Raw genomic sequence first — 15,444 nt, 5'->3', positions numbered from 1 at the left:
TATTTTGAGGGCTGGGTTTAGACTGTGGCTGATGAAATATGAAGGTTAGTGTTTGCTCATTTTTCAAGAATCCAATCAGTGCAATTGATGGAGACAAAAAAAATCCCTGTCTCAGAAATAATAAACCCTGGTAAATCATTTTGCTCTGCTCAGATACAGTTAACTTTAAAAGAGGTTTCAGATGAGACAAAGGTCAAATTGAGTGAAGCCCCAAACAACTAATTGCTCTCTTTTTCCCAAGGCATTTAGGGGTCAAATCTGAGTCGCCTGGCCTGATAACACCATCTAAAAAACAATTTATCTCCTGGATATAGGTCATACTCTTAGAACAGACAGAAAATACATTAGAGGCCCAGCTGACCAGGACCCTTGCCTCTAGGTGAAGTCCACTGCTGATAGTATTGATGCAGGCTATAGAATAGAGTGTGTGCTTAGAGTAGTAGATGGCCATAAAGTCTGGAGATATGCTGATGGGGGTGTTTTTTAGCTAATAAGTGCATCTATAAGTTGTCTGAGTTATCCCAGGGGGTTTTTGAAGGAAACGATTCTGCTTCAACGACTTCTCAGACTTCTCAGAAAACATGAAATAAGCAGAAAGTTGGTTAATGCTCCACAGAGGGCTTTGATTGAAGAACTCGCTCTACCCTATAATTAAGCTCCTCATTATCTTGCTGCAGATAATTGTTTCCCATGACAATTGTGACACAATATGGTGTGTGTTTACTTAAAACAAATTCTTGTATAACTATTCAAGAGCTGGTTGGCTTTTGGTGTTTCTGTCCTTAAAAACAACTATAAGTTGTATTATCAGATATGTTCATGTGCACAGTAAACATTTTGCCAACCCAGCATTAACACATTTACATGTTTACAGTGTCACTGTGAACATGCAAGTACTGTATTGTAACATAGTGGTAAAATGTAATGCTTCACTGTTGTATAATTTCAATACTAATTTGTTAGTATGTTTTCTATAAAGATTTATGTTGAAATAGAGACATATTTATAAGGTAATTTTTCAAAGTACTTGGCTGAGTTGAGATGTAGGTTGTTTGTTTCTAGATGACTTTATTTATACAGCACTTAACACACGACACAGTTGATCAGAAGTGCTTTACAACAGAAAATGAAGAAAACAAAGAGAAACTGAAAAATAAAAAACACACAAACAGAGGGAAAGAAAAGTGGCAAGAGAGCAATATAATTAAAAATTTAATTAACAGTGATAATAACAACAGTAATGACAAGAAATATAATTAACAGTGCAGTGAGTATCTGAGCCAGTGAGGTTAAGGGCAGTTAAAAGCTAATGAATAAAAATGCGTTTTGAGACGACTTTTAAAAGTCTTGACTGAGGGGGAGAATTGGATGGTGGGGGGAAGAGAATTCCACAGTTTTGGGGCACAGATGGAGAAGGTCCTGTCCCCATATCTCTTTGTCCTTGCTGATTGGACAGACAGGAAGTTTTGGTGTGATGATCTGAGAGCTCTGACAGAGTGATACGGAGACAGGAGATCTGAGATGTAAGAGGGGACCAAACCATGAAGTGCTTTATTTACGAACAGAAGGATTTTGAAATGAATTCTGTAGCTGACCGGAAGCCAGTGTAGGGAGGCAAGAATTGGTGTTATGTGGCCTCTCTTTTTCTGATGATGTTTAGACTGTGTGTCTGAGGACAAAACTATTTCAAGGATCTTTTACAAGTTTACTGTGTTGAATCATAAGGTGACTGGGAAATTAACAGAACCCCCTGGACCTCATAAATACATCTAGAAACACAGTTTATGTGTGTGTGTGTGTGTGTGTGTGTGTGTGTGTGTGTGTGTGTGTGTGTGTGTGTGTGTGTGTGTGTGTGTGTGTGTGTGTGTGTGTGTGTGTGTGTGTGTGTGTGTGTGTGTGTTTCTATGTCAGGTCAGTAAGACAGGTGCGGAGGGAGCAGTACTGGATGAGGCCAAGAACATCAACAAGTCTCTATCAGCTCTGGGGAACGTCATCTCAGCCTTGGCTGAGGGAACGGTATGTTGAAGACATATTCTGCAGTCTCTCTTATCCTTCGGGGCTCTACTGTGTAACATAACTCTGCTTCATCCTTTTCCTTCTAAACTGTTAGCTTTCAACAGTTACCCAACACCTGCTGCCTAACAATTTGTTTTCCAAAATGTAGTCTTGCTTGCAGAGTTAACTGAATATATTAGAATAGATCAACCTTGAGTTATTCGGTTTCCAATCTTTGAGCCATATCAGAGAACACCAACACTCACAGTTAGATGGTGAAGTACAAAAATATCAGCCCAGTTTTTATTCACCTTAAGGACATACATGTGTAATACTGACTCTACCTCAATAGTTTAACACTTTGGGGAAAATGTGTGTTTGCTTTATTTCCAAGAGCTAGATGAAAGCTGTATTCTAGTTTTATAGATGTTATGTAAATGTTAAACAGACACTGGCAAGCTCATCTTCCCATAAAGACTGGACACCTGTTCATGTGTCTGGAGATTTAAATGGTCAGTGAAGTTGCAGCGCTATGCCTTGTGCGCTTCTCTTACAGTTTTTCTCAGTCGCTTTGGTACATTTTTTGAATCATCCTCGACATTTGCAAAACAGTAATTGCATCTCTCAAAACAATTCCTACAAATAGCAAAACACCATGGATTACCTGAAAAAGCCAGTATCTTGCTCAAAATCCTTAGTTCATCTCTCAAAAGCAAATATTTGTGTCAATGAACATGTCAGTGTCATCAGAATGACAAGTCCTTGTGTCATTGTGTACGGATAAGACAGACAAATTGCTTAGTCATGTTGCCAACATAACAGTGAACTCTGGAGGGACGTTCTGATCTAAACTTTGGCTAAAGTTTTGATGACAGTTATTGTAAATTGTAAGTTACACCATAGTGTATGTGGGAGATTGATTGCAAGAGACTGGACAAGATTCACATTTACGCTTTTACTGTTTGTACTTTAATTTGTTGACAGACCATGTCATTGCAATACAGAAAGAAAAAGACATAATGTGCATAGCACAAAGAAAAAGAAAAAAAAAAGTAGAAATGTGAGCATAGCGGAAACTGTACATGCAGTGCTGTAGGAATTACAGTGCAGTGCAGTCTTCCTACACCTCCTGACGTTCCTGTCTGCTGGGCCTTCGTTAGAGAAAGTCAAGATTAACCTGGGAGCATTTACCAATTCAGGAGAGATTTAGAAAAAAGTCTGATGGAAATGTACAGAAATATGACTGACATATTCTGACAACATGTTCAACCATTTTGCATGTGAAGACTTACGCGATGCCTACATTTTGTGGAGGGTGAGACTATTCAACAGAGACCATTATAATACATTTTGATCAACATGACATAAACACTTGATAATGTAGGAAACAGCAGAGAATTGTACATAATCATTTGCATGGATGTACCAAAGCATTTGCAACTTGTTCAAAGAAATGAGAAACTGCTTTTTTGATGTGCACAAGTGACGCAATGATGTGAAGATTGAACAAGTAGTTTGGAGAATTTCAATTCTGATCTGATAAATGTACCGAAGCGACTGAGAAAAACTGTGAAGGGGAGACACACTCATAAATTCTGCTGCAGTGGAATCACTGCAGGTGTCAAAAAACTCAAAACTACCTGTAACCCACCTGCTATTAATCAGAATTTTAACACAAAATCATCATGTACCCTTTGGTTGAGTCACTTTAGTTGCTAACATTACAGTAACCTTGCTAACAGTAATGTCATGAACAGTGCAACTAAGCTAACTTTAGCATGTCACTTATTTTTCAAGGTAAATCCTGGACAGATGTCTTTTAAAGTTTGAGGTTATCCCTGTCTTCTCCATGATGGTTCTTTTACACATTTCACATGTTACACTGCTCCTACTGTTGCTGAACAAGACGTCACATGAGTGGTCATGCAGGCAAACGCACGTGCCAGCTCTTGCTCTAAACTGAACAATATATACAGGCTTTATAAAAAAAATACAGATAAATAGCAAAAACAATATAATAGTCTTTATCAATAAATAAGTCAGAGTCCTCCTCTTCAACTTCTGAGTCCTAATGCAGCCAATGCTCGAGCCTGAATACAAGCCTGAGTCATTGGTGCTCCATTCCAAGTTGAGGGATGAGTTCTGAAAATCAGTACTTGAGTTGGACTTGAGTCTGAGTCCTGGGCTTGAGTACTACAATATTGTGTCACATAGTAAAACACTTTCTCCCCCTTAAAATGAGCTAACTTAGCTGTGATGACTGACATTTAACTGAGCGTCTCATGTTCACTTCCTGTTGTAGCCAGCAGTTTCTGTGTCTTTAGCCCTTCCTACTTTTTCTCCACTCTTTTCTTGGCTGTCCCACAAATTGACAATCACAGTTAGTCCGCCAGAGTTTGTGATCAGAGCCAAATTTGTAGCAACGGTCTCCTCTTCACAGCAATGGTCTGCTGTGACGAAGAGAAGACTGTTGCTACAAAATTTTGCAAAGTAATAACCAATCTAAATCAAGTCCCTAACCCAGCTGTAAAATGATAAGCAGTAGTGGTTCTGGTAAACAAGTTTTGTTGCCTTTTGAAGTGCTGGGCTAGCAGTTTCTACTGACATTCAGGCTTTGTGCTAAGCTAAGCTAGATAGATAGATAGATAGATAGATAGATAGATAGATAGATAGATAGATAGATAGATAGATAGATAGATAGATAGATAGATAGATAGATAGATAGATAGATAGATAGATAGATAGATAGATAGATAGATAGATAGATAGATAGATAGATAGATGTACTTTATTTCAGACCCATAGGTCCATATCAGCACAAGAGTAATATAAAAGACAAAAAATAAGTCAAATACATGTCCAGCAAGAAATAAAAAGATCACATGACAACAATTTACACATTCATTTTGATTGAAGCATGAAAAGGCATTTGTTCCAATGTTTTCAAAAGCGAGACAAATACCTTGTGTCATTTAATATGGGCTGAGTGAGCTCCCTTAAATTTCAATTTCTGAATCAGCCAAGGGACACATACATTTATACCTCAAATTTCTCAGTACAGCTTGAAACGTAGGGACATTGTTTGATACAAACATAAAACTTGCACTGTTGTATCTTGGTAGTTTAAGGAAAAATCGATATGCATCATTATATGCTACCTGAAGCTTCTTCATTTTAGCTCTACTGTAACTGCACCACAAATGGGCAGTATAAAGAGGAAGCTCTAAAAAGCTGTTTTAGATTATCTGTGCACATTGGAAATTTACATGCCAGCATATTAGCTTGTGCATACAGTTTACAGCACTGTTGCTGCAGATCATCATCATCACACAAGTCATTTCTTATAATGTGCCCCAGACATTTGACTTTGTCCACTACACTAAGCACTTGATCTGAGATACAGAAAGCAGGAAAGTTTTGCGTCTCATCATCCTTGGCTTTCACAATCATTATAACACCCTTTTTGCTGTTGAACCTGATGTCATGCCGCACACCATAGCTAGAGTATATTCTGAGCAGTTGCTGTAAGCCAGCACTGTAGGGGGACAGGATGACTAAGTCATCAGCATACATCAGATGATTAACAAGTATATTCCCCACCATACACCCAGTCTTACAAGCTTTTAGCTGTTCAGAAAGATTGTCCATGTACAAGTTAAAAGGTAAGCTAAGCAGTGGTAAAATGGTTAAAATGTTGAGCTGTACCTCCAACCATAGTTTATTCACTATAACCATGTCTCTCTGATGTTAATAACACCATAAATTATTTTCACAGTTACAGTAAGAGTTTTAAGACCATAAAAGAAAGTTTTCAGGGAATATAATGAGGGTTTTGCTGAATTCTCCTTTCACGTGAAATTCTTGCCTTGTAGTTGTACCGTGTGAACGTTGCGGTGAATAGTTAGTTTGTTTTTTGTTCCCACATCTATAATTCCCCACACTCCTTCAGCTGGTGACTTTTTCCTCATAAGCAACTAACAAACTCACCCACTCACTCTGCCCACACCAGAGTCTTTCCAAGCTCCATCAGGGTAATTAAACCATTAACCATCTCGTATTATATAACTCTCTATAACTCTCAGGGAACTCCCCATTAAATGGAAGACTATAAATGCCTGCCACATCTTCCATAAATCTGTCTGCATTCATTCTTTATTCATCACATGCAGCCTTTTTGAAGACGGTATAAAGGTTAAAAAGGTAACTGTGAATGATGCATCAGAGGGAGAGAAACCTCTTCGCTCTTTGTTCTGTGCAGATGCTCACATTAACATGTTTTCTGTTTTGAAAAGAAAAGGAATCTGTGAGGCGGTTCAACAATTCAGAGCATCTTCCACTATCTTATAAACCCTCTTCTATCTAATTTTTTAAAGCCTTTGTAACCATTTTGGATTTCCTCTCTTCCCTCCTCTCTTTATCTTTTTTTGTAGAAATCCCACGTGCCGTACCGTGACAGCAAAATGACTCGCATCTTACAGGACTCACTGGGCGGGAACTGTCGCACCACCATGTTCATCTGTTGCTCTCCCTCCAGCTACAATGATGCAGAAACCAAATCTACCTTGATGTTTGGCCAAAGGTAAAATGCATCCATGCTTGGGCTGCAGCTCTGTGCTGTTTGGATGTTATCCTGCGGAAATTTGCTCATCTTTGATATACTCTGCTTTTGGCAGCCCTCTGCCCTGCTTTGAAGGGAGAATTTGTGTAGCAATTCAGTTTCTGTTTGTGCCAAGGTTGCTTGAATAGCATCTTTTCTCATCTTAGCAGGTAAAGCTGCACTCATAGGAGCAGAGATTTGATTGGATTACTTTATTTCTACGACTTTAGCTCACTGTCAACCAACAGATGGGAAGAGAGATCCCGAAAAAGCCTCCTTATGCATCCCCAGAATTTTTACCCCTCTACCATTGATTCACTTGAATCGAGAGTGACATGAGAGTTGGTGGAAATAAATAATGTATACTGGAGCAAAGGCAGTGACAGAATAAACAACACACAGAAAATGTGGTCTCTTATCTCACTCTGTCAGCCACAGTAGCTCCTGGACGCCAGGATTAATCGCTTCTTTTAAAATCAATATGTCAAAAACACTATGACATGATGGTAAACAAATATCTGTCTCGCTTTATTTGGATATTTTAGCATTATGGATGGATCAGGTAAAAGAAAAGTACAGATTGAAGGGAAGCAATAAGCAGCTTAATTAGATTTTATTTTCTACTTTTTAAGGGTCTCATGTATTATAAGTAATAGAGAGTCCAGGGTCGATGGTTTGGGGACAGGTTTTTAAAGATGCATAAAAGGCCTCTTTATTCAACATTATCTTTATTGCCATCAGAGGATTGTCCTCACTGTCCATATAAAGTGTTATCTAAACTCTGATGTGATGAGCCTATTTAAGGTAGAGCTGTTTGTCTCTTTTATATCAGGAAATAAAGTGTTTTCCCGCTGGAGTGTGAAATTAAACCACAGCCACTGATGTGAAATTCACATATGAGGGGCTCAGTGCTGCAGCTGGAGCATCATGAATGTTTCATCTCTGTGACGCCCCTTGTATGCGTCATAATTCAGCAATTATTCATAGTCCCATACAGTCCTCTCTGCTCCTATGAAATGCATAGTTGCTATATCTTAATGTGAATGTGTTTGCAGAGGTTTCAGGTATTACCTCGTGTCTTCTTGCCTGTGTCTTTGCTTCAAGCACCATGAAGCACATTTGGCAGAAACTCAATTTGCATACCAATTAATGAGATGCAAGACCATTTTCATTGAGCAGCCAGAGCTCAAATACCCTTGTTGTCAGTCCCTCTATTCTTAGCTTCATTTTTTTAACTTATTTTCTATTAATGTTCCTCTCCTCGCCCATCCCTCACTCTCTCTTTCACTTTTTTTATTTTCATGTTCTTCTGCTTCTCCCTCATCCCTCCAATTAGAGCCAAGACCATCAGAAATACTGTAACAGTGAACCTGGAGCTCACAGCCGAGCAGTGGAAGAAGAAGTATGAGAAGGAAAAAGAGAAGAACAGGTCAATGAAGGAGACGATTCAAAGACTGGAGGCTGAGCTGAACCACTGGAGGAATGGTAATAATCACTGTTATCACGCTGGCAGCTCTCATCAACACAGAATATATAATCAAGTCTTCTTTCGGGGAAGAACTGTGAAAGTTATTGCTCTGGCTTTTTGATGAAAACTTTTTTTTAAAGTTAATGTCAGCATAAAAATATGACTTTCTTTGGTTCAGAGTAAATACTCAACTGCTTTTGATGATATTAAACTCAGACATCTATGATCCCCAGACGTTAAATCCTATTTATTGGGCTTACGCTCTGTATTTATCCAGCAAAATTTGGCTGACGTTTATGAATGAGTGAGTTGTCCAGTCTGAATGGATTGCCATAAATGATTTTAATGAAAACATTCATATCCCCATAGTGATGAGGAGTCATTTCTCATTTTAAAGGTGAAAATTTCAAGTTGTTCAATAATTTTGCTAAATGACTAAAAGTCTGCAAAATAAATGACGTTGCAGCTGATTGTATCATCTTTAGCTATTTGTATTTATTGCTGATTTGCAAATGTTAATAAGCAAATATGCCAACCTGAGATGTTGCACATGGTAAACATTATACAAAGCAAGCATCAGCCGGATTGCATTACCACTGGGAACATGTTAGCAGGCTGAGTAAGCATTAAGCTCAAAGCGCTACTATGCCAAAATACAGGCTGACAGAGTTGCTAGCACACACACAGTACACTCTAAGGACTGATACATGAAAGGATTGGCTTTTACGCCCACTGAACTTGTGCGAATGAAGGAAAAGACTGTCTAATTCATTTAGCACACACAAAGGGCTAAATTCACCACAAACCGTGCTGCAGAGCAAATAGCATCTCTATGTGCTGGTCTTGTTTTCATTTACTTAAACGAGCAATTATGTGTTCATTCTAGATGAAATAGGATCCTTTCTATGCATTCCACAATAGACTGGTAAGATAGGAGGTGCTGACAGCTCGTCCCCACCATAAGACGCAAAACAAGAGCAAACAAGAGCAAACTACATCAGCTGCAAAACTTTCAGGGTGTTTTATGCTGACATATAATTTGTGTAGGCTGTTTATTGAATTGGTCCTTGAAACACAGCAGATGATGTGGGCAAATTATGCATTTTTGGTGCTATTAGTGGCAGTGATACATTATTGGTGAAATCCCCCTTAGTCTATTTAAACTTCCTGTAGGGATTTTTAACTGGTAATGAAACCGACTAAGATTAAATTTGATGCCTTTTTACAGCTACAGAAGCAAACTAGACCACCAGCATGATGAAGCTTTTTCAAGTTGTTTGACTGTTTCAATCAGTGTTGTGAATGAATGCGTTTACATTTTGGTGACTGTGAGCTGAATGGCTCAATATGCAACTCATGAACGTGAATGTAGTTCACTCTGGTGTCAGTAAATGGCCGATAAAATTCCAGGAGGAACCAAGAGCTTTCCAGAGTTGCCCAGAATTACTGCACACTGTGTTATACGGCAGCTGAAGTCAGATTTACAGCACCAGACAGGCATTTGGCATGACTTATGCTGCTAGCAATTCAGATGTAGTTAGCAGTGCTGATGATTCCAGCTGTTGTGAACATTTGAGTTTTATGAACAAATCAGGAAAGATTCCAACTGGCAAAAACTTGTGTGGTTTTAGAGAGTTGTAGCTTTTTGAAAATGGAGAATAACCATCTTTTGGTGTTTGTTCAGTAGCCATCTCACCCATGTCCTCTTATACAAAGCAGTCAGAGCCTTTCACCAAATATTCAACCCACAAATTTAAGGCAGATGTGTGATTCTAACTGTTCAAAGCTACAGATTTTTCTTGTGTTTAAAAATCTTGTGGGATTTTCATTGCTTTTAAACTTGATATCTGTCCACGATTTTATTGGAGAACACAGTCATTCATTAAGTTTTAGGAACTAGAAATAATGGAAGGCTAGGGATTAAAGCATTGGAGGCTCTTCTGAAAAATAATTTAGGTGCAGCTAAAAAAATGCACATGAACTAGTACATTTTTTGGACCATGAACTCAGTTCAAAATTAAAATAATGAACAAGAACTACTTTATTTTATCAGTGTAAACTGAAATTTGAGCTTGTTCACTTTTAGAGAGAACTTGCACAACGTGATTTCAATGTTATTACTTTGAATGTCCAAAACCAGTGGTTACTATCATGCTAAAGAAACCCATTTTTTTTCTTTTACAATTTCCACCACAAATAATATCAACAAATGATGTATGTAAGTGTCAAGGATGAGTATAAAAAAATCTACTTAGCATGCAGAAGACAAGATCAGAAAAAAGACAAGAGGAACCATTTTGTCCACAGGGGATGTCTGATGCACAAAATTAAAGCAATCTACATGACTGGAATCCAGAAAATATATATATCAGGGAAAAGAAACAGCTTTCTCGTGCGTTATAGGTAGCAGAAGAGCACTGAGTTTATTCCAGAGAGCATGGCCCCTGCATGATCCCCTCTAGAAATATCTCTTAGCTACATCTTCTTGCTTCAGTCCCTGTTCATGCATGAAGAGCGCATACTTACAGGATTCTAATTCTACCTTCCTCCAGCCTGCAGAAATTCACTTTCAGTCCACGTAGGCGAAGCACAGATTTAACCTCATTTGATATCATCTGAGTACTAGCCAGTGTAGATATGAGCAAGAGAGCAGACAAGCAGTCTTGCTGGCCTTGTGCCCAAAACACTTAAAAATACCTATGTGGCTATTTCTTTTTCTTACTATTCAGATTTTTACACTTAGGATAATTGGATTCCCCACACATCCTGCTGAGGGCAAGAATAGCCTGGAGCTTTATGTTTTATGATTCCTTATGTATTAGTAATCCTCACATAGTCAAGGGCTAATCACAGCTACAGAGGAGTCATAACTTACCCCTGATCCTCTTCTATGTCAGTACACACACTCACAAAACCCCCAAAACACAAGGACTGACACACACAGAAGACACTTTTCTCTCTCCTCATCATCTCCTACTGGACTTGAGGTCAGTTCAAATGTCAGAGCTCTCAATGGTACTGATCGGTTGACATTTAAGAGGTGTAATGAATCTTGCCGGATGTTTTTCCTGAAGATCATTTCCTCTGTGCTTGACCTGAATTTTAAAAGCGCTGCTACATATCTTTATCGAACACCTATCAGAGAAAATTATTCCTTTTATTGCTTAATCCCTCTGGGTTACTCTCATTCTCCTTCTCACACAAAATTACAATCTCTCTGTATTTTTCTCCTCTGCAGTGTTTCACTCACAATTTAGAACTTAGAACTCTCTAATGGATCATTTTGACAGCATTGTTTCCCCCATTATACTGCACCCTATACTGTAGCCCACCTCAGGCAAAGAAATCCTTTAGACAATAGCTGTTGACCTTCATCTTGTACCACATAGCACAGCTCTTTACTCAAGGATGGCCCAAAGACAAGAACAGCTGTCTCCCACAGTAAATTTCTCCTCCTCTGTTCCCTCTGTAGAGAGGGGCAGGGGTCTCCTAAAAAGTTCAATCATGTGCTCTCAGGCTTTGGTTGCATTTAACCTGGCAGCTGTTTCTATTTTATTGATTAGCTCACTTTCAACCAGACAAGATGCAGCTAATCAGTAAACAGTGTCAGCCAGGTGTATTGTCTAAACTATAGATTACTTTGACCTTGTCTTAAAGGGCCAAAGCACTCAAGTTCCAAATTGATCCTCCCTCCTCTCAGGCTAAATGACATCGGCTAAATCAGTGCTGTTCAATGCTGGAGTCACAGAAGAAAAGAGCAGAAGATATAGCTGTATATAGCGGTCTGTCCGTCGCTCGGCCCTGAAAAGCCCCCGAAAGGCCTCTTAAGGGCTAGCCAATCAGAAGAAAGGGGGTTTGTGGAGTGCAGCTGAATCAAATTGTTTTAGACAGCGGCTGAAATGAGGGTTTTCTAAAACACCAGTGTGAGAAAAATAGTTTTTGTTATGAGCTGTAAATCATGTAACAGAGGTACCAGAAGGACAGTTTAAAGCCTGAAAAAAACATAATACCCCCTCTTTAAGCTGATGGTCTTGTTTGCTTTTGTCCCTCATAAAAGGCACAAGTATTACTTTAGGGCTGTTTCATAACCAGCTAACTCCTTAAATGAAAAAGATGAAAAATTGTTGCCTGCTGACTTGATGCCTCTGGGGATTAAATCATCTTGGATCTATCTGCCATCAGATACAGTAACACATGTTACTGATCCAGCTCTGGGTACTTTAGGGACACTTACTGCTTTTTAACACTGTGGCTTTTGTGTATATTTCATCTTAAACTATGGCATCTTGTGCTTTTGTAGACGATCCATATACAGTAGCTTTTTATTTTTTACCTGGATCTTGAGTTTTCAAAATGTTTGAATTAAATCAAGAAGACAACTGTAAATACAGCACCAAAGAACTTGTGTCATATAAAACATAATGTATATGTAAAACAAAGGTAGCACAAAATACAGCATTTTAAGGTAATGTAACCCTATCTAGATTACATTTTCAGCCAACACACCATATAACTTATTTCCGTGCTGCACAGTCGGGCAGTGGTTAGTGCTGTTGTGTACATGTGGGTGCTCCAGGTACTCTGGCTTCCTCCCTTTATTGTAGGTGTGACTATGAGTGTGTCTGGTTGTTAGCCATGTGATAACTGTTGCCCTGTGTACGCAACCCCAGACAGGATAAGCAGTATAAATAACAGCTATCAGAATTGCATTACATAATCAGCTTTTAGTCACTACAGCATTAGTGCACACAGCAGCTAGTTAGGTGAGGTTAAGTAAAAGTCTGTCTCTGTCTGGTGTCATTCCTAGACCCTAATTTTTCCCTCACATTAAGCATGGAGTGTTTAGTTGGCTAAGCCTTAGACAGGCTGTGAATTAGAATTTGTATTGATCAAATTTAGCTTTTTGTAGCATCCATTGTGAACCTCACCATGTCTATGGTGCAGTATAAATCTGTTGCACATAATTAGTTCTGAAAGAAGCCTTTGAACTGTGCCTGGTAATCCTATTAGGAAAAACAATTTAGTGATATATACAAAATAATTTCTAGCAGACATGGTTCTTGTCTATACTCATAAATAATATAAATCACTTACGTGTTAAATATATCAAGTATAGAACCTACACAGTGTTGTAGACGTCCCACTATTGTGTCAAATCAGCCATTGATGCTGCTTGAGAAAGCACATTGTAATTATAACACATTACTCTCTAGAGTGGCTGTCACTAGCTGTCACATCAGGACTCTTTCTGTTTTCTTTATGCTTTTAAGTGTGTGTGTACTTGTGTATTATTAACATCGCTCACCTTTTATGGATTCATTCTTTCTTTGTTAATTGCTAGAGGAGTCTTACCAAAAGCCAGGCATGGGACATTTGACATTTTCAAGTTACATACTAAGTCTGGTATTTTTCTCCTGCTGAGTTAAATGAAAATGAGGCTGATTTCTAGCACAGAGAATATCTCAAACCAAAGATTGAAATCTTTTCTGGGGTAAGGAAAGGACAGACATTGAAGATGATCCAGCTAATCCCTTTTTTATGCATAAATTCATAGAGGAGGATTTGGCAGAGATAAGAGGAGCACATTCGCAAAGACTGATTTTCTCCCCTGCCTTTAGGTGAGGATCTTGTTGTGCTGGAGCCTCTGAGCCCAGAATCTGAGGATGTCCCCTTGGTCCCTCCTGAGTCTGAGGAGCCAGTTCTCGACATCTGCAGCCCCTGCAGCCCTTGCTCTGTCACCTCCTCCATTGTGGTGCACATCTCTGAGGAGGAGCGGCAGAAGTATGAGGAAGAGATCCGCAAGCTGTACAAACAGCTTGATGAAAAGGTAAAAAGCATGTGAACCATTTGTTTGTGTGACTGTAGAGCTGTTAACACACGAGGACTGATATTTTTGCATGGGTTGCACAGATGAACATAAAGAGGATGTCATACATGAATTATTCATGCTAATGAATTCAGGATCAGACACACAGTAGTGACTAATGTAGGGACTATTAGGAAAGATACCATAGGGGAAACAGCAATGTTCTACATTGAGAAGCATTAAGGTTAATTTATTATTGTCACCACACCAGCTATGCACACTTTGCTGTGCTCTACAGAGCTGGTATGTATAATGTTATTGCTTTCGTGAATGGATATTCCATTGAGTATGCACAACCAGTTGTTTTCAATGCTGTGAAAAAAATTTGCATTTCCTTTACAATGCATATAAGAGAAGTAGCCTTGTTCTTTTCAGCAAGATAAACTAGCACGAAGGCAGATGTAGATGTGTGGCTCAGCATCCTCTCAGTGTAGTGCCATCTATTGGGGATGCATTCGTTCTGTCTTTTGGCTTTAGTGAAGTGGCCTGCTACAGCAGAACTAATCTCTATAAACAGATTCTACATAAATAATCTGTACTCAGGGGGTCTAGATTTTTCAGTATGGTTAGTGTTTGCTTTCCTTTCTCAGCATGTTAGCAGGCTGGGTAGTATGGACCAATCACTTACCAGCAGACTTCAGTGTAAGCAGAAAATTTGTCCGAATGGAAAAAAAGCAGGTGGAATGCAATCCACTATAAAAACATCCCAGCTCCCATCAGTGATAATCTGACAACTATGTATTTATCTCCATAAACAGATAACTGCACACAAATGTAGCTAACAATCTGTTTTAGATCAAACTTTTCAACTTGAGCCACAAATCTGCTGTATGCTATGTCACGAAAGCCATCAGATTTACAGACACCCTGAAATGCATCAGAAATGATCGATCCTCCCTCCTTCAGCAAACAAACATTTTAAGTGTTTGCTTAGTTGATTCCACTTTGAAGTTAAATATTTACTGTTCAACTGAGACCCAACAGTAACTTATAAACAGGTGCGCCTCTAGAATATGTGTTAAAACAGGACATGGTGGCGTTTACGTCGCAGATAATGGTGTCCATTCCCGGAGGCATATCACCTGTCCTCGTCCACTGTTAGACAATAATTTCTCTGTTACATGATATTCTTTTGTGCACGCTCAGGGCATTTATTCTCTATGTGATACAATTAACTATTTGATTGCATTTAAACAGTCACTTAACAAAACCCTTTTGATTAATATTATTTTTCTGTATGTTCATGAAATGTGTTTTATTTCTAAAATAGCATTAAAAGTACAGAATATCTCTCATTTATAAAGCAAAGTGCAATATGAAGTTTGAAGTTATGATTAAATTAGGATACCAAAGTACACTAAATGTCAAAATGTTTATATTTAACAAGCATGTGTCACACATAAACATGTAAATGAACCGTTTCTATTCATGTGTTTTTGTCACTCAAGGATGATGAGATCAACCACCAGAGCCAGATGGTGGAGAAACTGAAGGAGCAGATGCTGGACCAGGAGGAGG

The 15,444-nt window shown here is 38.7% G+C and overlaps 1 protein-coding gene across 3 annotated transcripts in view; it reads left to right on the top strand.

Annotated features, from left to right (window-relative positions):
* kif5ab (kinesin family member 5A, b) overlaps nucleotides 1-15,444 on the top strand; it is a 92,135-nt gene that overhangs the window by 37,835 nt on the left and 38,856 nt on the right. For all 3 annotated transcript variants that reach the window (XM_034694662.1, XM_034694672.1, XM_034694679.1), the window contains exons 9-13: nucleotides 1,912-2,016; nucleotides 6,426-6,574; nucleotides 7,929-8,077; nucleotides 13,679-13,887; nucleotides 15,375-15,443. In XM_034694662.1, the coding sequence (XP_034550553.1) occupies nucleotides 1,912-2,016; nucleotides 6,426-6,574; nucleotides 7,929-8,077; nucleotides 13,679-13,887; nucleotides 15,375-15,443 (681 nt within the window). The remainder of the gene's footprint in view (nucleotides 1-1,911; nucleotides 2,017-6,425; nucleotides 6,575-7,928; nucleotides 8,078-13,678; nucleotides 13,888-15,374; nucleotide 15,444) is intronic.

The sequence above is a fragment of the Notolabrus celidotus genome, chromosome 1 (genome assembly GCF_009762535.1).
Source record: "Notolabrus celidotus isolate fNotCel1 chromosome 1, fNotCel1.pri, whole genome shotgun sequence".
Classification (NCBI taxonomy): domain Eukaryota; kingdom Metazoa; phylum Chordata; class Actinopteri; order Labriformes; family Labridae; genus Notolabrus; species Notolabrus celidotus.
Note: the sequence above shows the minus strand (reverse complement) of the source record. Positions and strands in the feature narration are given on the sequence as shown.